The sequence below is a fragment of the Homarus americanus genome, unplaced genomic scaffold, assembly GCF_018991925.1.
Source record: "Homarus americanus isolate GMGI-L3 unplaced genomic scaffold, GMGI_Hamer_2.0 scaffold28051, whole genome shotgun sequence".
In the NCBI taxonomy this organism is placed as follows: domain Eukaryota; kingdom Metazoa; phylum Arthropoda; class Malacostraca; order Decapoda; family Nephropidae; genus Homarus; species Homarus americanus.
Window position 1 is genome coordinate 278,017 of NW_024720144.1, and position 26,232 is coordinate 304,248.

General features: G+C 39.0%; 1 protein-coding gene across 1 annotated transcript in view; it reads left to right on the plus strand.

Moving 5' to 3' along the window:
• Window positions 1-3,640: 3,640 nt before the first annotated feature.
• Window positions 3,641-26,232, plus strand: part of LOC121860406 (CD109 antigen-like) — a 57,382-nt gene continuing 34,790 nt past the window's right edge. Inside the window, exons 1-11 of the mRNA XM_042357538.1 lie at window positions 3,641-4,057; window positions 11,798-11,978; window positions 13,572-13,740; window positions 17,784-17,854; window positions 18,067-18,249; window positions 20,917-21,090; window positions 22,748-22,972; window positions 23,576-23,698; window positions 24,063-24,284; window positions 24,918-25,061; window positions 25,800-25,904. Coding sequence (XP_042213472.1) covers window positions 3,882-4,057; window positions 11,798-11,978; window positions 13,572-13,740; window positions 17,784-17,854; window positions 18,067-18,249; window positions 20,917-21,090; window positions 22,748-22,972; window positions 23,576-23,698; window positions 24,063-24,284; window positions 24,918-25,061; window positions 25,800-25,904 — 1,773 coding nt within the window. The 5' untranslated portion in view covers window positions 3,641-3,881. The remainder of the gene's footprint in view (window positions 4,058-11,797; window positions 11,979-13,571; window positions 13,741-17,783; window positions 17,855-18,066; window positions 18,250-20,916; window positions 21,091-22,747; window positions 22,973-23,575; window positions 23,699-24,062; window positions 24,285-24,917; window positions 25,062-25,799; window positions 25,905-26,232) is intronic.

The window sequence follows — 26,232 nt, forward strand, 5'->3', positions numbered from 1 at the left end:
TAAGAACTGGATACAGTACATGTATATGATCATTGGATCTCAGATCACAAAGTACAAGACAGTAAAAAAGAAAATAAATGAGTTTCACAGGTCTGTTACCTCCAGGGATACCATATGAAATGGCACAAAATAGTCCTGTAAAGACACTGGACACATCACTGAAGTTCACAGATATGATGAACTCAGTCACTACAGTTTTTTAAGTAGATACATTATGTTAGGGATTGTGGAGGTAATTGTAAGGTTAGAAAAATACTACACTGCATACCACACATAAAGTATCTTGTCTATTACTAGTTCAGTAAGCAGTGAGGGTTAGTACAAGGTTAACATGGCAAAGTAATGCCCTTCTAAGTGGAAAAATAAATGGAACTTCATAAATCTGAGGATTTGGGAGCACCTGTACCTGTATAGTATTTACCAATTTAGCTTTCTCTACAAGATGGACAAAAACTTTGATGAATATTTATGATAGAAATTGGAACAGCACTGGGGCACTAACATTTACAGTAGAAATTATATTTATTGACATGCCCAATAACCATAGCCAAGAATATTACTGGCCCCAGATGGTTGCCTTAAGGAACTAGAAGAGATGGTGTCCTAGTCTAATAAAATACTTTGATAGTTTACCTTATGGCAATGACCTGACAGGAAGTTTTGAAAGAAAGGGAATAATAACCTGGCAACATTGCTTGTACTGTTCCAAAAGGGGCAACAGAAAATTATCATATATTTTTTGAATATCAATTGGGGATATAAAAGCAAATTGGTCACATGCATCAATGCTCTTGTAAATTTTGTATGGGGGGGTGGGGTCGCCACCTGCGACGCTTGCATCCGGGTTTACTTCCGGTGGCTGAGTATATAAGCTCTCAGCCTCGCCATTGAAATTCATTCTAGCTACGGCCCTGCAACACGCAACACCTCCTCTGAGCAAGCTCCAAGCTGACCAGCTCTCTCTCTCTTCCACGCTCCCGCACCAACAAGCCCTCTCAACTACTCCTCTCAGCAAGCTCCTAACCACACAGCAACTTCCCAGTACCAAACTGCACTGTACATTCAATATATTTATATACAGAAAATGCATTGTGAGTTTCCTTTCTCCAACCCATCCTGAGTGTGAGACCACATCACGAAACCCCCGGAAAAACGCACTCACACAGGATGGAGGAGGAACGGATCACTCTTCCAGTCTTCAATCACAACATTGAAGACTGGTTTATCCACACGGAGGCAGCTCTCTTCGGCTCTACAGCTGCAGACAAACAAAAGTACGTCACCCTGGTCTTTTCCCTGCCCACAAAAGTCACCAAGCAAGTCTCAGAGACCATTACCAACCCTCCAGCTGACAACAAGTTCGCTGCCCTGCGGGATGCTCTTAAAAGGCGTTACCAGCGGCCCCACACCACTCTCCTACAAGACTTATCAAGTCTACCCCTCGGCAACTCCACGCCTGCACGTCTCTGGGACGAGATGCGACCATGGCGACCCACAAGCTGTCCTCCTCTGAGCACCCTCACCAATCAGCTCTCTCTACATCACGCTTGTAACCACACTGCCACTTCCCAGCACCAAGCTGCACTGTACATCCAATACAATATGTATACAGAGAGCATATTGTGAGTTTCCTTTCTCCATCCCACCCTGAGTGTGAACTAAATATCCCGTACCCCACAAGTCCTCCACCAGGCAGAGCTAAGTCTAGTACACCCGTCGGCCTCACATTTAATAAAAAAAAATCCTAATATGTCATGGTTTCATGGTTGGTATCTACGGTATTTATGTCACAGCACAATAGACCTCATAATCTTTAATTGGTATTTCATTTCTTTAATTCACTCTCAGGCCGCTTTATAACATTTTCGTTCCACAACCATTACGTTGGCGTTCACCTGGTTAGTATTGTCAACAAGCCTCGGGTTATCTTCACTGCATACATTTACAGTACTCCTCTCTTGTTGTCACCTTCCTCTGTAGCCGCAATATATATTAATGATGTAACTATTATACTGTGGGGTATAACTTGTGTTTGTGTTCACACTCAGATGGGATGGAGGAAGGAAACTCACAATGCGCTTTCTGTATATATATTGTTGTACAGTGCAGTGCTTAGGAGTGACTAGGTGAGGAGAAGCTTGCTCAGAGGTCCTGTAGGGCGAGGAGGTTTCTGAGGAAGCTGGGTGGTGAGGAGCTGTGAGAGATGTTGCTGGGCCGGTAGCCGAGTGTAGTGTAGTGGATTTCTCCCCTACAAACGCTGTTTGTCGCTGAGTAGCCAACCCCACCAATTCCCCAGTGTATGCCTCGTGGTCTAGGTTAACCAGCGCCGCCATACATCACGGAGCGGGGGTCAACTACTTAGCCACGCCTACCCCCCGCTATTTAAGACCTGACCTCGTGGTGACCTAGCTCTTTCTACCTACACCAACCAGCCAGCAACACACCTCCTCCTCTGCCTGCCTGGTGGTCCTCGCTCCCGCCGGCGAGCATGGCGACCCACAAGCTGTCCTTCTCTGAGCGTCCTCACCAACCAGCTCTCTCTACATCACGCTTGTAACCATGCTGCCTTCCCAGCACCAAGCTACACTGTACATCCAATACAACATGTAGGCCTATATAGAGAGCACATTGTGAGTTTCTTTTCTCCACCCCATCCTGAGTGGTAGTAACTCTCGACAGGAGCTGCCATGCACAGGCCAACCGGCCTATTGCAGACTCCTTATTTTCTTATGAAGTAAAGTATGAAGAAATCTTGATGCAGGTGCGTAGATTGGTGGTGCGGGAACTGGACTTGAAGAATAATGGTGGAATTTGGAGGGACTTGGGGTTGGTGGATAGTGCAGAAGAAAAGCGAGGAAATTGGAAAATAGTAGTAGAATGCTAGGTCTTGGGGCTCAACCCAAGTGCTTCTGTTTTCTCATGTTTGTGTTTCAGCTAATTTTCGTCATAGGTATTATATTTATGTCAGGTGTTTGTATGTTTAGCAAATAGTTTAATGGATTAGTGTCCCTGTGTTTTGACCTCAGAGAGACGACTGGAAAAACAATGGGCAAATAAAGATTTCATGCACGATAATAGGGCTTTGAATTATTTAGTAGGGCCACTCGCCCACTCCCTTTAGTACGGAATGTAGTGTGTGTTATATAAATAGTAAAGAATTACAAGTCATACACGCGTGCAGATTTTGCACAGACTCCTCCAAAGTTAAATAAGTACAAATTAGTTAAACTATGAATACATGAAAGTTCAGTTCACCTTTAATTCGAGAATAGAAATCCAGGAAGCAGGTACCGGGAAGAGAGTCAGGGACAGAGCCTGGTATTGAAACATTGTGATCATGATTTAAGATTACTTTATCCTTTAAATTACTACAAATGCACATTAAATACTGCATCTTGGAAAGTTTGTGAAACTTACGTACTCTAAATAGTTTCTTGTGTTCAAATATTAATATTAGTAAATAATGTTCATCAGTTGTGGGAGAACAGATTATCTATTACGAAAAAAGTAGTATTACAGTATTCTTACAAAATTATAAGAAAATTAAAATAGAAAATCTTCTCCTTTTTCTAAGTGATTTTGTTCAGATAGCGGGAAATATTGGCAGCTAAGTGGGTCTTTGTGTTGGACGCGCCACTCAGGTGTTCGAACAGGGCGTGGATCCAACAGGTGAGACCAACACCTAGTTCTTCCCACCCTCACGTGACCTTGCCAAGAAGAATCAGTGAGAATTAATGCACCATCATACAAACGTCTCATCAGAGTTCGGTCTCACGCTTATCAAAACTAAAGCTCAGAAAAAAAAGCTTGAATATGGTGTAATATATAGTGTAAAGTGTGTTTGCGGGTTGACAACTAATCACTGGTGTAGGAAGTAAACAATGGCGTGGGTGTGGTGTAGGGTGTGTGTGGTATTGTTGGTGTGTGTGGAGTGGTGTTTTCCTCAGGACCTGGGTAGACCAGATGATGACCCCAGAGGACTACGTTATGGTACTGACAATCGGTGGAGGGGCGTCCTTTACAACAAACTACGGCTACAGAATCGCTACAACCACCCGTAAGCATATTGTGTTTTTTATTCCCTTTTTATCATATCAGAATTTGAAATAATATAAATAGCTAAGATATGGTGACTGAAGGAGGTGTAGCAAACCTGTAATGGTGTGAATTTCTTGAAGTAACTTTCCAAAATTATTGATTATGTTTTTGTCAGTTATATTAAGCTGGTGACAGATGATACTTGATCTTAAAACTTTCTCAATCATGTAAAATATGTATGGTCATTAGAGAATATGTTGGCTGTTTATATTAATTAGTATTTTATTATTTCACCACTTATTTGCTTCTTGCCTGTTCAGGTGGTTGGTCTGTTATGTGTTACTTTGTTATGACTTTCATTGTTGAATATTAGTACAGGAGAAACCAGAGTGCTCGGAGAAAACTAGTGATGTTTGATGAGAAGGAAACCAGAGTGCCCGGAGAAAACTAGTGATGTTTGATGAGAAGGAAACCAGAGTGCCCGGAGAAAACTAGTGATGTTTGATGAGAAGGAAACCAGAGTGCCCGGAGAAAACTAGTGATGTTTGATGAGAAGGAAACCAGAGTGCTCGGAGAAAACTAGTGATGTTTGATGAGAAGGAAACCAGAGTGATGAGAAGGAAACCAGAGTGCCCGGAGAAAACTAGTGATGTGATGTTAGTGATGATGAAGGAAAACCAGAGTGCCGGAGAAAACTAGTGATGTTTGATAGAAGAAACCAGAGTGCCGGAGAAAACTAGTGATGTTTGATGAAGGAAAAAGTGCCGGAGAAAACAGATGATGAAGGAAACCAGAGTGCGGAGAAAACTGATGTTTGATGTGGAAAACTAGTGATGTTTGAGAAGGAAACCAGAGTGCGGAGAAAACTAGTGATGTTTGATGAGAAACCAGAGTGCCCGGAGAAAACTAGTGATGTTTGATGAGAAGGAAACCAACCTGAGAAGAAACCAGAGTGCGGAGAAAACTAGTGATGTTTGTGCGAGAAAACTAGTGATGTTTGATGAAGGAAACCAGAGTGCTGAAAACTAGTGAGATACGGAGAAAACTAGTGATGTTTGATGAGTGCCGGAGAAAACTATTGATGTTTGATAAGAAAACCAGAGTGCCCTTAGAAAACTGTTTGATGAAGGAAACCAGAGTGCCGGAGAAAACTTGATGAGAAGGAAACCAGAGTGCCCGGAGAAAACTATTGATGTTTGATAAGAAGGAAACCAGAGTGCCCGGAGAAAACTAGTGATGTTTGATAAGAATGAAACCAGAGTGCCCGGAGAAAACTAGTGATGTTTGATGAGAAGGAAACCAGAGTGCCCGGAGAAAACTAGTGATGTTTGATGAGAAGGAAACCAGAGTGCCCGGAGAAAACTAGTGATGTTTGATAAGAAGGAAACCAGAGTGCCCGGAGAAAACTAGTGATTTCTGATCAGATCACACTGGATAACACCCTTCCCACATCCGTTCTGGACTGGGTTATCCAGCTACATAAGGAAAAATCTCTATAAAAGGAAACTTATTTCTTATTCAGGTTTTTGTCTAAATGTACTTTTACATTTTACTTTTACTCCCTTTACCTCTGATCGGCTTGTTAGCTGCTTGGGCGGTCGATCATGTCTCTCTTACACACTGTTGGCAAGTACTGGGCATGCACTGGCTCCTGAATGTATTTGAACCTGCTCCAGTGTTGGTCAAGTCTGTAAATAAAGACAGACGTCTCTCTCACGAACTTTCCCGTGCAATCTTGTTTGGTTGTCATTTGCCGATATGAACCTAAGTATTTTATAATAATTATATACTGTACTGTACAACTGCTACTACTACAACTAATAATAGTAAACTTCTATCCTAGATCAGGTTGGTATTTACAGTACAGGTACTGTACAGATACTGTACATGTACAGTACATATTATTAGTTGAAAATTATAAATCATATCTACCCATTACAGTATTATTAATAATAATGTCGCTGTCCTTTTTTGGTTATTTGGTAAATAAGATTTAATTATGATTTTTAATATTAGCATTAATATAGTATTATTATTATGGTAATCCTGGAGCAGATGGCTAACACCAATACATGTTTGATTTTGTTAATTTTTTCCACGTGTTCTTTTGATGATACGTAGTAACAAAAATGATACGTCAATGCACAGAATCTGACCTAACCAACCAAAGAAACCTACCTAACTTTCTTGCCCCCCATAGACCCCCTCGCTATATTAAACAGAAAGTACTTATTTGATATCTGCTACCAATGAAAGCAACTTTGTTGAAGCATCATGGAGTAATTTTACATTTTCCAGTCACTGGGAACCTTTTGGTCCTCCAGGTATTTACAGACCAGGATCTTGGGGCTCAACAAGCTCGTTGCACAGCTTTCTTAGTACTCTGGGATGAACCATGTCAGGGCCAGGACTCTTATGAACCTTAAACTTTGACAATTTATTTCTTATACTGTACTGTACCCTCTTCTGAGAATGCAATTTGGTTCAGCACTGTCAAACTGTCTTTCCTCAACTGCAGGAAGATTGTTCGCATTCTCTCTTGTGAACGCCAAGGCTGATGATGTCATTCTACATTCTAGGTTTCTGAATTCAGTCACTTGAAAACCCAAAATATAACCCAACTCTGTTTTCCAATGATGGAATTCAGTAATCTAGGATAGCCTTGACTAATCAGAACAAACGTCGGAATAATAATGGAAAGGAATTAAGGTCCGTGATCGGAAATATAACCACTGAATGAAAAATAAGTAAAGGTTTTAGATAACCTGTACAGTAATCTAGTTTGTATCATATTTTAAAAATTATTTTATGTCTTAGTCATGCATATCTGGCAAAAGTAAAATGATCAAATAGAACACTGACACTGTACATCACTCCTCTGCACAGATCGAGCAATTCTAATTACAGTCCATGGTGGGGGGAGGGTGATGGTACGGAAACCCAGGATCTGGGCCCAGGACATGTGTGGGTGGTGTTAAATTTTCTTGTCTATTTAGCTGACCATTCCTGAAAATTAAATTCTGAATCATTTAATTCTTCACAGCCACTTTGCTAAGGCTCAAAGGGTGACAATGGACAGCTTAACTCTACCCAGTGGATGTAGGCTTAGGACTCTTAACACTGTGCAAATAGGAGCACTGTGAAATTATCACCTCCATGACCTAGGATCAGTCCCTCTCATTGTCTAGTCACTTTAGTGTTTGGACATTCATCTTTCTCTGTGTTCTTGGGAGAAAATAAATGCTGCTTCATTATATATTTTCTTTTGCCTGTGCTCCTGTTTAGGTTATGCAGTCTAGAGATATATGCATAGCTATTCTTTTTATATTTACCTTGTAGTGGTGGTGTAAGAGCATTTATAATAGCTAATGAATCAGTTTAAGAATTAATTGGTGTCTTGGGAATACACACCATCACTGTCCCAGTAATATGCCTATACAGTATATGCATACCTGTGACAAGCAGAGTACTACAGGGTAGTATACTGGGCCTGTTGTATGTTCGTTTGTTTCATAAATGACATGCCAGAATCTATACATACCCCCATACAGATGTTATTCAAGGAAATTAAGAACTAAATGGACTGTGAAGAGCTACAGAAAGATCTCTGTCAGCTTCATGAGTGCTCAAAGCAATGGCTGTTAAGATTCAATGTCATGAAATGCAAGAGGAAGCAAATAGGTTGTATCAACAGTAAGGAAGCATATCACATGGTCCAACGGGACAAAAAAGTGGCATTAATGGAGACCAAATGTGAAAGGACTTTGGTGTGTCAGTTGACATAGAGCCAAAGTTTGTTTGATCATTGTTACTTGATTGAGGGTGTGGACTGTTCATGCCTTAATCTGTTGTGATGCTTCACAGTTACTGTACAGTGCAATAAAGGATTTGACTCTATTTTACCCGTAATAGTTGGCAGACTCCTGATTTGAATATGATTATTTCTTGCCTTTGAGATTAATGAATTTTAATGTTTAATATTAACGATGGTTATTTAGTGGAGATAGGCATGAGAGTTGTGGCTTGCAGGTGCTAGGTCAGGTTAGATTACATTTAATGAGTCTTTTGGGCTACCAGCCTACAGAACTTGGGTGTTTGATTTCACCTTGCTGTAATTTGAAATGACAGAGTTCTTCATTTGACCACTCATGATGACGATAGAGGCAGCTTGTTAGAGAGTCTTCCACTATTATGCCCAGAGTTAAGACAATTTAAACTGGGTTCCCCATATAGTTTTACAGTGGGAGGCATGTATTACCTTGCGGATTAACCTTGGTAGGTACAGTATAAGGCTACGAGAGTAAACCCCGAATGAAAAATCTGCGGTGGAGCCCCGCTTCAGGCAGACATGCTTACAGGGCTCCAACAAGACCCCAACAGCAGTATAGGTGGAAGAGGTAACCAACATGGGAACCCAATGACTACACCGGCGGAATAAGGCATTGCATGATGGACAGGCTACAAAGGCGAAACCCAACAAGCTGGGCTATCAGCACTCCATTGCAACTCTCCCTCTCCTCAGTCGTTGGAACACTTGCACCACTGGATCAGGAAAAGGGAGAGCCAAGATGTGTGGTTGCAATCTGTGCTCCTGCCTCACCACATAAATCAACTCATTTGCAGTTATCATCCAGCTCACCATACTCATCATTATCATCATCAAACCCTTATACCCCAAAAGTCCTCTGGCGACGGGGACAGGCAGAGATGACTGCCGGGAGTCTCAAGCCACAACTCTGCACATGGGCGGCACAGATAAGATGGTCATTTATGCACTGGGATCTAGGCAGTAGTGCAATCCAGTCCTGTCTGTGCGACTGAGCAGCCCTTTCGAGGAGCCACTCTGCTCACCCCACGTGGGGAGAGGGCTAGAAATGGTGCCCTAAACATAGCCTGCCTAAAGAACCAACCTGACTGGGCAACCGCACCCAGTAAGGTCATCCTTATGCGGTCAAAAACACAATTATAATCACAGATCAAAACAAAAACGAACAATACAACCTCTTATGGTCGCTGCATGGAATGTCAGGACCCTTCTGGATACTGGCACAAATGCAGCACGTAGCAGCCATTAGTGAGTCCCGGCTCACAGAACGGGGGTCTGGCTATACCTTGCTCTGGAAGGGTAAGCCTGTTGTGGAGAGAAACCGCATTTTGGAGTTGGCTTTGCCATCCACCAACGCATCCTACACAGGCTAATGGAAATGCCTGTATGGATCAACGAGTGCCTCATGACGCGCCGAGTCCCACTGAATCACTAACATCATGTCTTTTTCATCAGTGCATACGCCCCAACACTGGATGCAGAGGATGACATCAAGGAGGTCTTTTATGCCGACCTTGACAGAGTGCTAACCTCTATCCCCAGAGAAGATAAGGTTGTGCTCCTTGGTGACTTCAGTGCCAGAGTTTGTAGCGATGCTGACATTTAGCAGGGAATCATAGGGAGAAATGGACTAGGCAAGTGTAATCTTAACGGCCTACTCCTCCTCAGCAAGTGTGCTGCACACAACCTCACTATCACCAATACCTTTTTAGGCAGGCCGACAAGTTCAAGGGTTCATGGTAACACCCATGATCCAAACACTGACTACATCAATGTCAGAGAAAGAGATCGCCAAGATGTCCTCATCACCCGATCAATGCTTGGCTCAGACTTCTGCGACACTGATCATTGGCTCGTCTGGAGGATCCAGCAGTAGCACATGATTTCAGAGAGCAGCTCGAACATGGGCTGATAAACAACCCAACAACAAACAACCCAAACCCCAGTGCTGAATGGTGCATTCTCGACACTGTCATGACAAAAACCTGCAGGGAGACCCTCGGCCAGGTCGAAAGAATACACCAGAACTGGTTTGATGAAAATGACCCAGAAATCAATGTACTTGTTGATGATAAATGTGCTGCTTTAACTTACTAGCAGAACAACCCTCAGTCTAGGACCAAAGCTGATACCTTCCGGAAGAAGAAAGTGGTGGCCCAGCGAGAGCTTTGCAAACTAAAGAATGACTGGTTTAAAAATAAAGCATGTGAAATTCAAAAACTTGCAGATCAACACAATGTGCTCACTACCATTCGCTGCTCAATCAAAACACTGATGTGGATGTCCTGACTACCCAGCAGGCCCCTCAGCGTTCAGAGCTGATCTATCTCGGCTATCTTCCATCCTTGGATGAGGTAGCTACTTCCATCAAACAGATGAAAAATACAAAGCCTCAGGGCCTGATGGAGTCACAGCCAAGGTGCATAAAGCAGGAGGACCTCTACTTACCAGCCGTCTCCACTCTCTCCTGGAGAATATATTAGAAAAGGAGAAAATCCCGCAAGCTCTTAAAGACGCCTCCATCATCAATATTTATAAGAACAAGGGAGACGGTCAGACTGTGGCAACTACCGCGGAATCTCGCTACTGTCTGTAGTTGGCAAGATTATCGCCCGAATCCTTCTAAACAGACTACTAACTAAGGCGGAAAATTTCCTCCCAGAATCTCAGTGTGGCTTTAGACGATCACGTGGCACCACTGACAAGATCTTTGTTGCCTGCCAGATACAGTACAGGAAAAGTGCAGAGAACAGAGTAGTGACCTGTACATGGCTTTCATCGACCTAACCAAGGCTAGGTACTACCCTCTCTAATGTTATTCACCACCGTGGACGTTGATGAAGAGATTCAATATCGGATCAGATGTACATCTCAAGCATTTGGCAGACTCCTTACCCTTGTCTTCAGCTGTGGGGAGCTGAAATTATCTACAGAGTTGCATGTATATCGAGCAGTGGTCCTCCCCACCCTGCGATATGACAGTGAGACATGGGTTACATACAGGTGGCACCTCAAGGCACTTGAAAACTTTCACCAACGTAGTCTACGTTCCACCTTCTCAGTTTGCTGGGAAGACGAGAGAAATAATGCTAGTATTCTCTCTGACACCAACTGTAGGAGCATTGAGGCTACCATTATCCATGAACAACTATGTTGGACTAGCCATGTTACCCGCATGGATGACAGTAGACTGCCAAAACAGCTACTTTACTGTCACCTAACGAATAGTACAGTAAACGTAACGCTGGCAGGCAACTGAAAAGGTATCAGGTTAGTCTTAAGACAAACCAGAAAAAGTGTCAAATCGACCCCCTCATCTGGGAGACGATCACTCCACACTGTAACGCTTGGAGGATCACCACACGAGAAGGTGTCAATACTTTCGAATTAGCCCAACTGCAAACCGAGGCAGACAAGCAGCAGTGCCAAAAAGACTCTGCCACTGCCCCTCCTGCTCTAGATGGAGCCCTCCACATGTGCAACATCTGTGAACATCTGCCGGTCCCATATCGGCCTCTTTAGTCACCTTAAAACTCACCAACCTAGGTGACATCCTTAATAACTCATATCATTGTATCGTAGCTGGATGATTTTCATACTCGATTCAGAGTGACAGCAAAGTAGTAGTAGTACAGTTTGACTACATGAGACAGAGGTCTAAGAGTGGGTAGCTCATTTTAATGGGTTTAAGAGTAAGGTTATAGGGCATTGGAAGGTTTTGGAAGGGTTAAGGTGAAGAGGAGAAAGCCTTATAAAATCTTTGCTCATTGAGAAGAAACTAGATGGTTGGTCTGGTGTATGCTTGGTTAGACAACCTTTAATCTTTTCTCCTGGATGCTAATGTATAAATGAACATTATCCATTAGTGTTCTAGCTAAGGTTAGTAAACTGATTTATGGAGTACGAGATGACTTATATTTGTATGACCCTCAGAACGCATATGATCCTAGCACCACGAACACTACGTCCTGGAGCAGTGTACAGGTGTGTCGTTTCCATCTTGAACCTTGATCATCCCGTCCATGTCAGGGCATCACTACAGAAGGATGGAGTGGAGATTACTTCATCCAAAAAGGATATCATGAAAGGTTATCCTGAGACACTCCTCCTACAGGTTAGCAATATATTTTATGTGTATTATAGTTGTGTTGCATTGTTACTGTTGCTTACAAAGACTGAGGAAAATGCATTAGAGTACAGTACTGTATTTGAGTGCAGAATGCTGCACAGCATACTGTACATGTATATGTTGGTTATATTTTTGTGTCAAATAACCCTTTTTTGAATATTTTGCCCTTTAAAGACATTATTCATGATGTGTTACATGGACAAATTTCAGATGCTGCACCCTGTGCATATGCTGCACAATATTGTGAAAATGCATTTAAGAAGAATAAAAAGTTTGCTAATATATTTGTGGAGAAATAGGATTTTAATTGATGCGTGGCCATGTCAGCAATTTTAATTTTAAACAATCATTCATTAGTTTGTACTCTTGTATAAGCATTCTCTGAATGTAAAAAGTTGATGTTGCTGACCTAAAACTGTCTTTTGAGTGTTTGAGAATGACCTTCCATAGGTGCTTTGTAGGTCACTGTTTTTCTAGCCCAATACCCTGTATGTTGGTAACATGTAGATGAAGCTGAATAGTTTTTTGCAGGAATTGAAACCAATCAATCAACCCTGTGTACTGTCGTATAACATCATTGGGGTTAAGTTAGGTTAAGTAATTTGGGGTTTTTTTTCAAAAAACCGTGTTATTGTATTTTCCAAGTGCTTAAACATTAAACTGTTAAGGCTTCAGGACATCTTAGCACTGAAAGAAGTGGTTTTTTTTTCAGATTAACTCCTAATTGTATTCCAGCCTAAACAGCTTGTGTGTATTTTTGATGAATTTTACAATGTAAATTATTACATCCTGACTAGAAAAATTTCTTTAAGTATATACAAGTGTCAATTATTTAACAAATGGGATTTACACTATGACCAGAGATTTTTCCTGCGTAGATAAGTGACACAGGATCATTTCATGTGTTATTGTGTAGCATGTGTCAGTTGACCATCTGCATATTGATCAAAATGCCCTATGAATATTTAGGAATAAATGCTATTGCTGCCACATACTGTATTACTGAAGCTGGCGGAGATACTAACTGATATATTTTAGCCAGGCGTTGTTAGTGTATTTTGTAAAACTAGGTGTTAGGATCAAAATTGTACAATATGCATTCATGATAGAGACAATAGTATTGTACCTGTACTGTATTACAATTGGACAAGAGGAAGTGTAAACATGTGTGATGGCTACCTTGGAGAGTTCAAGTTTCTGGCCTGTGCAGTGTGTTCAAGTATATTTACCTCTTGGTATGAGTAAAATTTTACAGAGCCATTGTGTACCATATTATCAAAAAGAGGATATATGTAGGGTAATTCAATATTTTGAATGTGGGTTTATTTTGCATGAATTTTCTTTACACTGCCTTTATTGGAAAGCATAGTAAAGTTTGTGTGCAGGTACAGGCATATCTATTATTGCAAACTGGAATCAAATTATTGAAGTACAGTACAGGTAGTACACTTTTGGGAAATTGGAATTTTCACTATTCACACATTAATTATTTCCATATTTATAAGCTTTGTTGTTGCTTGAAGGAATTACAGATGCTAATTGCCAACCAGTCCAATTAACTTGTACTGTACTTAACAGATTCCCAGGACCAGTGTGGATGGGGATTACCGTCTGCGCCTGGAGGGTAACGTGCCAGGAACTGTTGGTGGGACAGTCTTTACAAATGATACTCGTCTTCATTTTTCTACACGTTTCCTCACCATTCTCATCCAAACCAACCGACCTGTGTATACTGGTGATCAGGAAGGTCAGTTGTGTACAGTACTGTAGTACTGTATTTCTGCTCAGCCTCGTGTACAGTCTCCCCTCGACTTATGACATATTCGACTTACGGCAACCTGGACATACGACGGCCATGGTCGTATAAAATATTTTCACATTTCGTATTTTTGAGTCCCAACATTAGTGATCCCGCTGTGTACTGCCAAAATTTTTGTTTGTAATTCCCTTTAAAATGGCTGGCAAGTGTAAAAATGAGAGTTCTCGTGGTGCTGAGAAGAAAAAGAGACACCCATTTTAGAATTTCTATTTATTATTTTCACCTTTTCGACTTACGACCTGATCGTCGGGACGGAACCCCGTCGTAAGTCGAGGAGAGACTGTACTTTGGTCATTTACTCCAGGATGATTTATTTGATCAACTTTAAGGGGAGCGTCCGGCTGAAAATATGATTAAAATCGGAAAAATATGAAAATGTTCAGACAAATTCCCGAGGAAAGTTGTTGCCTATGGCTATATGCTGACATATTTTTACTGTATAATTCATAATATTTATGTAGCTATGCATGGTTGTTATAATCCCCTTCATTTAGAGGACTCTTCTGTTTACATAGGAAAAGCTGTAGAAAAGTATTTATACATACGTACTAATAATATTTTGGTGTTAAGTAATATCAATCACTTGGTAAAAATCAGTATCTGGCACCTTTCTCAGAAAGCTAATCACTAGAGAATGTTGTCACGAGAGTCAGTAACCCATCAAACATGCAAGAGTGAGGTACGATCGTGAGTTGCTCTCACGCCACCTTTATCGGCCCATATCTCAGAACGAGTTTTTCTAGCATTCAAATCCCTAGGGTTCGGCTATTTATGGGCCGATTCTAATAAAACATAAACTAAGTAGTAGAATAACATATTGTGTACGGTTTAACTTATATATTTTCTTTACATTTGGCTTGGTTTATTATTTGCTGAATTATCTTTATAAATATTTGGAGGAAAAAATGGTAAAGAAAAAAAAAATTATGCATTCAATACGAAAGCGATAATCAGAAATATGTATATATTATGTTCAAAAAGAGTAAATTACCTATACAGTATTCCACATGAATTTCAACATAATTTAGCAAGAAGTTATGGAGAAGTAGGATTTTGAAAATTGATAAGAATATAAGGGAAAATTCAGATTAGGGATTAGGCAGAACTGATTCAGGGGTATAATAACAATGTATCTGGTGTCCTTAATTGCTGACAAGAAATTGATATTGATTGATCAATTATTGATGAATTTCGTGCTTCAGCCACACGCTCCCCTTAAAAGAAATATTGTTACTTGTACTTAAATTGGTTCATAGATATACTGTACCAATCATTATACAGGGTAAGTAGTATACTTAAACATACCATACTTGGGGGAGAGAGGGGCATGCCATGGAGCAGCCAGCTACAACAAGAGCTGAAATAGCTACAGTTCTACCATTCACAACTGCAGGCTTCTAGCAACCTCATTATAAACATCCAAAGCACACTGTTTGAAAAAATGGAAGTAGAATATCAAGAAATAAAGAGGTTCTTGGCATTTTTGTGTAGCACTGCAGCGGTGTTTGGTCCCAGCTGAGACTGTCCGAGTTACCTGCTGAACTGTTTACAATGGTTTTCCGGTTGCTTACCAGCTGTAGTAGTTACCAGCTTGCAAAGTACTGACCCGCTTACTGGAACCTTCATTATCACTTTTGGCTTTTGTCAAACTTTTTTCTTTTTTTTTTTCCCCACTTCATATTTTTATCCCCCTCTTCTACATAGTGTGTGTGTCACAGCTCTTGGAGGACCTGAAGGGATAACTCCACCAACCAGCCTCCCGGAGTATGTCTTACACCCTCTCCTGTCATCTGCTCCTCATATTGTACTACACTGCTATCACTCAGAAGATGTTATAAGATGGCCAACTTCAGCGTTTTACCAATGAAAGCATAGTGGAGGCCTCTGGCTTTGAAGCTGAATCTAGACATTAAAAAAGTCATGAAACCAAAGCCAAGGCTTTTCAAGGCTTCATGAAATCTTAACACCATTATTTATATAACACTGTATACTGTACTGGTTTGGGTGGTCCAAAAATTAAAAGTTGGAATTTTAATTTAGACATGTCACCCTAATACCGTTATCCCAAACATGTCTTCAGGCAAAATTTCAGTTCCTTGTCTCAATATTCAAGGGTCCCGCATTTTGTGAACAGTGAGGGTGAACTGCTCTCTGAAGAGGAAGATCTTAAGAGCATAAATGGACTTTGCCATCCATCTGGCTTGGTGGAAAGCCCCAGGTGCCCTGATCTTCACACCTCATTCTGGAATTTGCCCCAAGAAGGTGTATGACAGAACAATGAGTTCCTTGTAATCGTCCCTGAGATGAGCTAGAATTTTTATGAGACTAAAATAACTAAACATTTTGCGGGACCCCTAAACATCATCCAATTTTCTTCAAATTTTATATAAAGCTTCACTAGTGTACATGAAGTGCAACGAGGGCACCATGTGCTCGCTTGGTTCAGACAACTTTCAAATTTTCACCCTATAATTTGGACCATCCTAATACTGGTACTGTATTACCTTATGTTGATGGGAATATGTATGATATTCTGAGGCTTTTGGGTAACCTGACTTTATTTTAAGCTCATTGTTCTTGGATTAAGCTTTGACTCTCTCTATAAGCTGAAAAAGGTTATGTATAGTAAAAATTTATCTTATTAATTTATTTTATTCATAATAAATAAACATAGTAATATACAGTCACAAATCACAGAGAAGCATTGGAACGAATCATCATAGGATTTTCAAAGTACAAAGTGAGCTAATGTCAGGTCAGAACCATTTGGTATCTTTGATATCTTCTTACATTTAGGTTAGGTCCTTGTGAGAATAGACAAGTAGGGATAACTTGTGATGTCAGTGTGGATCTCAGCTCTTTTAAGGTCAGATCAAGGTCACGGGGTCAACTGACATTTGACAAACCTCCCTTAACGTTTACCCTCCCCGGCACTACCTGGGGGTGGAGATTCTGACCTGATTAATCTGTGACAATATGTTCTCATGTCGGCACTGGTCACCGACATGCTGGTCAATAATTTTGGTGCCCGCAGGGACAACCCATGTCACTTGTCAAGTCGTGTCAAAATTACAATGCCTTGTATCTGCCACTAATTTGATACTGTATATGGTATTTGTTTATTATGACCTAAATACAATTATAAAATGGTCAGTGTGTCTGTGTTCAGGTGAAATTCTGAAGCCGAAGCCAAAAAGTATGGCTTTCTGAAGCCGAAGCCGGCTTCAGCCCCATACCAACTGACTTCCACCATATAATCAAGAAGATTGAAGGCATTGGTGGACACACCCTATCCTTCTACTGCTGTGTGTGTGTGACAAAACCACATCAAAATTTTTTTATGTTTCTCCCCGAACTTGTATCATCGAGACTTTGTGTATCTGGATGGGTCTTTTCGCTGCTCTTAGGTGAAACATTCGAGAGAACAACAGGGAATCAATCAGTCAGGACATAATTTACGCAAGGAATATGCAAGTATAAAATATTGTACACAGAGGTTTGATACCTGTACGTAGTAGAACTGGGATGGTAATATCATTTATATTAAGCAATACATTAGCTGGTGGAGAGTGTTTCGTCTAGCCTCATCCCTCACTGAGTTATCCCCCATGATTCGCCCAACTCCATGAATCACAGGGAATCTTACTGGTGGAGAACTTATGGACTATGCAGGAAGTTTTCTGATGGCTCGTGACCACTCAGCTTGGTTTGGATTATCATAAGCATATTGGACTTGCATTAATGCATATTATTGGGTGTTAAAGATGGTGTCATGTTATCACAAAATCATTGTCTTGATGCACAGAAACAAGCAATTTTTCCCTAATATTAAGTATGACTACAACCACCTGAAGAATTTTTAGTTTCTCTCTGCCTTTATCCATTTTATGTGTATATACAGTACAGTACAGTGTAGTATTTGTAATAATTTTGAAATACTGTACAGTACTGTATCTGTATGTATTTTTCAGTTCGTTTTCGGATCATCCTCCTGACCACTGAATTGAAACCTTATGATGATCCTGTAGATGTGTATATCCTGGTATGTATAAACATTTCTTATTGTATTTTTCCCTAAGAGAAAAAAGTGGTGAAAGAAGATAGGATTAAGGCAGTAATATTTTTGAGACATGTTTATTTAACACTGTACAGTACAGTATAATGGTAATATTGGAGCATGAAAAAATCGATTTTTAACGGGTAGTGGATCTGGGTTTTCTAAAAGACTTGTAAATGTTAATTTTTCATTAACAGGATGCAGATGGCTTTGTAATGCGTCGGTGGCCATCTCGACCTACTAATGTGGGTGTGGTGTCCATGTCATTCACTCTCCCTTCCCTGCCCAAAGTTGGCTGGTGGGCAATTAAAGCACTTGTAAATGGTCAGGAAGAACTGAAGATGATCAAAGTGGAGAAGTGGTACACACCACGATTTGAGGTGAGTTATCAAGTACAGTACAGTACAGTAAAGATAAGAGTAAATGAGTATAGAAAAGAAAGTTGGTAAAAAGAATGTGGAGAAATATGGCTGCCAGAAGAGACACCTCTTTTCATATACAATATGTTTTATGACCTTACTATGTTGTACTGTACAGTACATCATTTCAGATAAGTCAAATTTACAAGCACTGTGCAAGATGGGTGTATTTGCTTTTTCAGTACTGTACATATCCTAACTATGGTAAATAGATGCATTGCATTAGGTTGTTTTTCACTTGAATCAACTAGGTTTTTACCTATTCAGGTTTTATGGTGAGTATAGAGTAGGCCTTTTTTTTCTAATGGAACCCAATGTAAAAGATGAGACAGCTTCAGTTTGTGTTGAAGGTTAGAAGCAGGTGACCCAGGAAGCCAAAATGGTTGACACAAAGAGGATTATAAGAATAACCATGAGAGTATTTGGTAATCATATTCTTGCATTTGTTTTAATTGGAAAAATAATGCAGAGAGTTAGATTGTGGAAGAATGTTTTTGATTGTGATAAGATTTCCCACCATACAATGACTTTAGGAGGTCTTCTCCGCAACAAATTGAGACAAGTGCCGTACTTTAGGAGTACAGTACTCTGCTCTTGGATTCCTAAGCCTATTCAAATTCCCTCTCTTAACCTCTTGTGTATGGTGTCGCCACTGATCTTAATAAAATTATCTGGCTTTAGCCAAATAAAACAGTAAAAGTGGCATCCCCGTAGTGAAGGGTTGAATGATTTGGAAAGTAGGAAAGGAAATGGTTATCTGTCCTTTTCCTCAATCTTATAAACTTAATATTCAAGTGTTCCAGTAAGTATTCCTTGTACTTTAGTCAGTGTCTGTAATTGAGTTTTTTAGGAGTCTTATAACTACAGTAATCAGTAAAGAAGCACAGTAAATCCTCTGTTTTATTTCAAAGTTGTTACCCTAAAGGGTTTGTGAAATCATGCAATTGTGGATTTATTATTGAATAGGAAAATAATGGTTAAGGTCCAGAAACTAACAAGACCATCACTTACTGCCAGAAATTTCTATCACTATACCTGTTTTGTATAAAATATATAATCCTGTAAATTTCATCATTTGTACACTAAAACATGAAATAAATAATTAATTTCTTTACGAGTAATTAAGTTAATAATTTATTATTATATTTCTGTGACAAGGAATGGTTACTGTTTATGTTATGAATGCCTCACATCCTCACACTCCCTGCTGCTTCCCACACTTCTTCCTGTCTGTATATTAGTGTATAAATGTATATGGGAATGACTAAATAAATAAAATTATTAATGAATGGCCAAAGAGAATACTGTATTGCAATAATACAAATAAAGGTACAGTATGTTATGGTCTTTAAACATTAAGAGATCAGCCATATAGTTCATTAACCCTTTCTTATTATCAACAGTAAGACAAACCTCATCTTCTCACTGGCCGATGCCTTGTCTAAACTTCACCCACTTGCTGGCTGACAATGCTGAATACATTGGACAAAACTGTGCTTGGAGTTTTGGGTTTAATGTGGTTGGAGTATTAACATAAAATTCTTTATGGACAATTGTTAACTGTGAGTGATGCAAGGGCTTGTGGCTTTACCCAGTACAAGCCACAGGGGGAGGCCTGGGGATTGTCAGGTTCTTAAAAATGTGACTTGCATCATCAGCCAGTGAGAGGGCTAATGTTGGATTTTAATGTAATACAGTGACAATTTAATCTTGGAATCTTTACTAAGTACATGTAGGGATACTACCTTGAATCAGGTACAGACTAGTGTGGAGCTTCCTGAGGGCATGTTAAGTCTCTTTTACAAGAGGTGCTGAGTCTTTGGCCTAACATTGATTACCCTGATGCCTAGAATAAGTTTGCAAGACTGTGTGGCTTTGGGGAGGTTGTAAAGTTAGGTCCTCATGCCTTATTCTTGGAGTAGGGTTAATACTGTACTCCTACTGGAGTGTGTCACATTAGTGTACCTCCTAATGCTTATTTTTTGCCTTCTCAATAATTTATCTTGTGGCTTCCACTATATGATTTACCTAGAGCAGATGTAAGGTCATGAATGATGGATTGGTTCTGGTACAGTATTCCTATTTTGTGACCAAGTGTAGACATGATAGCTTAGTTGCTTTCCCTCCCTGTAATGGGTGTCTTGTGATGTCAGCTGATGGAGAGTGAGTGGGTCATAGAAGTTGCAATATGGCCAACAATAGTGAACAGGCAAAGTGCACACAGTTAATGTGACATTACAACTCATTAGTCTTCTGCTTTACCAAACAAATATTGCTTCCAGATTCCTCTTTTCTTTTTTAGGGCTATGTGTATAACAGGCAGGTGCTGTTTTACTAATCAATGACAGACAGACAGACTTTTACGGAAAATAGTATCAACCATTCTTGTTTACGGTTTATCGGGGTTTTAAACCCAAACACTTAGTCTGAATATACCATACACGATTCATTTAGTCCAGACTCAATCATAAGATGCAATTATAAGAATCATTGTATATGATTTTTAGTTGTACAGTAACTCTAGGTAGGCTTATATGGGTAATTGAGGTCATCTGTTCATCTGTTTACAATTAAAATTTATGCAGTTATTTACTTAGTAACAGATTCGCCTGTTTTATTTATTTGCAGGTGAAGTTGTTCATGCCAAAATACTTCCTGGAGACTGAGGAAGCAATCACAGGTGTCGTGGGAGGAGAATTTGGTAATGATAAAGGTGCATATGGTAATGCCACTCTCAAACTTTTTGCGCGAAACAGGATACAACCTGACTGGGTCTTTGTTATGGAAGAAGATTTTGCTCCGGTAAGTTTTCATTAAACTTATTTCCTCTTATAGAGTTAAAAGTAACTAAACGTATACCTGTATAAACTTTGTACAGTATACACAGCACAGTACATGCATTTTATAATTCATTTCATTTATTTACTTCATCATATATGAGATCTTACAGGCAATCTGTTGCTGCAGTCATACAGTTTTCTCAGATTTATTGTTTGTCATACCATGATAACACTGACTGCCATACCATGATAACACTGACTGTCATACCATGATAACACTGACTGTCATACCATGATAACACTGACTGTCATACCATGATAACACTGACTGTCATACCATGATAACACTGACTGTCATACCATGATAACACTGACTGCCATACCATGATAACACTGACTGCCATACCATGATAACACTGACTGCCTTACCATGATAACACTGACTGCCATACCATGATAACACTGACTGCCATACCATGATAACACTGACTGCCATACCATGATAACACTATGACTGTCATACCATGACAACACTGTGACTGTCATACCATGATAACACTGACTGCCATACCATGATAACACTATGACTGTCATACCATGACAACACTGTGACTCTCATACCATAATAACACTGTGATTGTCATACCAGGATAACACTGACTGTCATACCATGATAACACTGTGACTCATATAATGGTAACACTGTGACTGTCATACCATGACAACACTGTGACTCTCATACCATAATAACACTGTGATTGTCATACCAGGATAACACTGACTGTCATACCATGATAACACTGTGACTCATATAATGGTAACACTGTGACTGTCATACCATGACAACACTGTGACTCTCATACCATAATAACACTGTGATTGTCATACCAGGATAACACTGACTGTCATACCATGATAACACTGTGACTCATATAATGGTAACACTGTGACTGTCATACCATGACAACACTGTGACTCTCATACCATAATAACACTGTGATTGTCATACCAGGATAACACTGACTGTCATACAATGATAACACTGTGACTCATACAATGGTAACACTGTGACTGTCATTCAATGGTAACACTATGACTATCATACAATGGTAACCCTGTGACTGTCATACAATGGTAACACTGTGACTATCATACAATGGTAACCCTGTGACTGCCATACAATGGTAACCCTGTGACTGTCATACAATGGTAACACTGTGACTATCATACAATGGTAACACTGTGACTATCATACAATGGTAACCCTGTGACTGTCATACAATGGTAACACTGTTAGGCTGTTGTAATGGTAATCACTTCATCTGAAAGTCAGGAGGTAATACTAGCTCACAGCCCCTCCGTATTCTTACAACTTATTGAACAAGAGTCTTGACTCATTGTCTATACTTTTATTGACGTAAAGAATCACAGTCTTGTAGAGGGAAGGATGGTAGAAATTAATGCAAGTGGAAGATAAGTGAAGAAATACAATTGAACAATGAGGAGAGAATGAATGAGAATTGAGAAGAGAAAGAGAAGGATGTGACACAAGAATGAGAATTACCATTAAGAGTTTTGAGAATACTACTGTATGTACTGTATTACAATGTATGTTAGGTGAGTAAGTGTAAGATGGTTGTATATTCTTTTATGTTACTATAATATCTATGTTATTTCAGTTTGATGGAGAGGATGAATTTAACTTTCCAATGGAGGAAATATCCAACAAGATTGGCTTACTAGATGGATCAGAAATTCGTATTGAAGCTGAGATTCAGGACACATTTATGATGATCAATGAGACAGGTTACTCAATGACCAAGATCATCAATTCGTCTGTCGACTGTCGCTTCTTAGGATCTGCTCCATATGTATTCAAGCCAGGAATGCCATTTGAGGCTTCTGTAAGTTGAAAAGTGGCAAATTCTCTTAGTTAGGTAGTGGTATTAGTAAACCTAAACTGACATGTCTTGTGGTTGAAATAATACATATTTTTCACCTGCTAAATACAGTTTTGCAGTACTGTACTGTACTAAGGAGAGAAAGTTGGGTTGTCCGAACAGACTAACAATTTGTACTTGCCCGTTGATGTTTTAGATTGTCTGAGGCAAGCTGACAGGGTAATATAGTATTTTGATGCCTGATATATTATTCAGTAGGAAATCAGAATTTGTAAGTAGAGTAGTCCAGTAAACCAAGTAAGTCTTCTTCAGGGCAACTTTCTTAAGGGTTTCATGCCTATATGATTAACTAAATAGTCTAGTTCCCTTTTTTTCCTACATTCAATTTTGCTTCACATAATACAACTAAATCTTTATCAGGTATTTTACATTTGGCTTATTTTCTGAATCATTAAAATTCCATTCGTTAATACCCTGTATATGGGATTTTTTGTATCCTGAAACAATTAACTGATGTAATTATTAAGTAATATTGAAATTAGCCAAAACATGAAGAAATAATCATCAATATTTAAGTAGACAACTCAAGCAAGTGTGTTTATGCAGGTCGCAGTCTCTTATCATGACCTTCAACCGCTGGGTGAGGAAAAGTTGCATGTCTCCAAGCTTGTGGTGAAGGCTGAAGCTGTGTCTGAGTCTGGCGGCAGAGAGACAATCTTGACCATAGAGGTGAGCAGCCTTACTAAATTATAGACATGTTAATATTGGCCTTGTTTTATATGTATCATCGTAAGCCTGTCATGCTTTTCATGTTTTTAAGATCACAACACAAGTCTGTGGAATTAGTTAATTTCAGAAAATAATGTTACAGTATTATTATCAGCATAAGGGGTATCTAAAGTTAAATGGTTTAATTGTCAGTTTATAGAGAAAACTGTTAAGTGGTATATATAGAGTACTGAAAGGTGTTGGTGTTGAATATAAACAGTTGATGTTGTAGAGTATTGTTAATTGTCATCATCATAGGACATGTATATTATATGGTATGTGTAGATGCAGAAGTCGCTACAGTACTGTGATTAATATTCCACAGATCCCACAAGTAAACTCAGAAGTGGAGGAAGATGCATTCCTGGAGTCATCTTGGCTCTACAACAAAAGGATGCAAGCTATTCTGGCTAAGGACCCAACTTATAATATTGAAGATTATGACTATAACTACAATTTTGACTATGAATCTGGAGCACGTTACTTGACAGAAAATGAACTAGTGGAGAAGAAGCTGGAGAAATTCTTAAGAAGTCAGCAGTTTCAGGTAGCCCAAACTGGATGTCTAGTTTTTAAAAGATCACTCTTGTGCCTAATGTGCCTCAAAAGTAGAATTCATCAGTTGAAACTATTCTTTAAAAGGCACCTAATATAACGAAGTGTGTATTAGATGCCTGGTAAATATGAGAATAGGTGATACAGGAATACCCTAAAGGTTGAAGGTAGATGCTTCACCTACCTACATAGGTGAGATGGATATAGAAAGAGGGGTCTTTTAATTCTCAGTGTTTTTGGAAAGACTCATATGTTAAAGTAGTTTTAACAGGCAGCAGCTTATTCACCATGGGTAATTTCTCTAGTTCTTAGAATTGATACTTCCTGTATGTATGTGTGTTATTCATAAGGAGAATTTATATATGAGACATGTATAACCAGAGTGGATAAAGCACCACTATGGTCAAAATCAAGATTTATTCACAAAAAGATAAGGAAACTACCTCTGTACCCCACTACGTGTAGGGCTGGCGGTGAGTGTGGCAAGCAACAGATCACAGAGAGGAAAGTGCCAGAGGTCACCTATTTTTTTTTTCTGGCACTTTGTCCACTCTGGTCGTACACGACTCATATATCAGATAGCTATAATGCATTTTACATTTACTAACACTTTTCTTTCCTTCAGAAATACCGTGAAAAGGGTGTGTTCCATTTTACAGTGGATGTGCCAGACAAAACAGCAAAGCTCACTTTAACCGCCTCTTATCAGGATGACTTGGGTTCAATTGCTTCGGCAAATGCCCAGGCAATTGCTTTCTATTCATCAAAGGTGGGTATATTATATTTGGAAACATCTGTTACTTAGCACATCATTCTGTAATTTTGGTCCATTATATATATATATATATATATATATATATATATATATATATATATATATATATATATATATATATATATATATATATATATATATATATATATATATATATATATATATATATATATATATATATATATATATATATATATATATATATATATATATATATATATATATATATATATATATATATATATATATATATATATATATATATATATATATATATAATTACTAAAAAAATAAATACAAAAATGTTAAATGCTTGAGACCTGATCAGGTTTTGTTAGCAACACAGTAAAAATGCAAATGCTGTAAGATGAATGATGATAAATAAAAAAACAGTACATGATGTTATGCAGATAAACTTGCAGTCAAGATTTTCTCAGATGTACATTATCCATCATCAGTAAGTGATTTGTTAACTCTAAGATAGCTTAACATGCCTGTGGGTGTTATTTGTCTCATAAACCATATTCCAGACTGTCAGAGTAAGTTTTAGAAGTTAATACCTGTACTTCTTTGCAGAACACTGAATCACTCTTTAATTAATTTTAAATTCTTTACTGTACTGTACTAGCACAACTCAGTAAAACACAGTGAATTGGAGAATCAATTGATACTGTATACATAATTAATGAATGTTGTTCATCATCATTTTCATAATATTTTTATATCCCACAGAAACAATATATTGGTGTAGAAACAAGCAGCAAAGGAGTCACTGTTGGTGAATTTGTGGTTTTTCATGTCCGATCTAATTTCAACATAGACTCCTTCCACTACCTTGTAAGTTCTACTGAGCTCTGTTGTTGTAACTTAATATTAGATTCTTGAATTTTTTGTCGATATTAATTTACAGCTTACAAAATTTGACCTGTATTTAAGCATAATCAAACGATGCTCTAGTTATTATGGCCTGTGGGTCCTCATAAGTGATTTGCTGAGATCCAGCCATTCAGCACCAATAGGTAGAGCCTACCAAATACCCACAGGATTATTTGCCTAATTGCAAGATATTTGTACGTCCTTGCACTTATTGTTTCTATTTTCAACTGGAGGCATAACAGGTTTCTCATCCTATAGATCCAAAGTTTGCTAGATCTGCAGTTTGGAA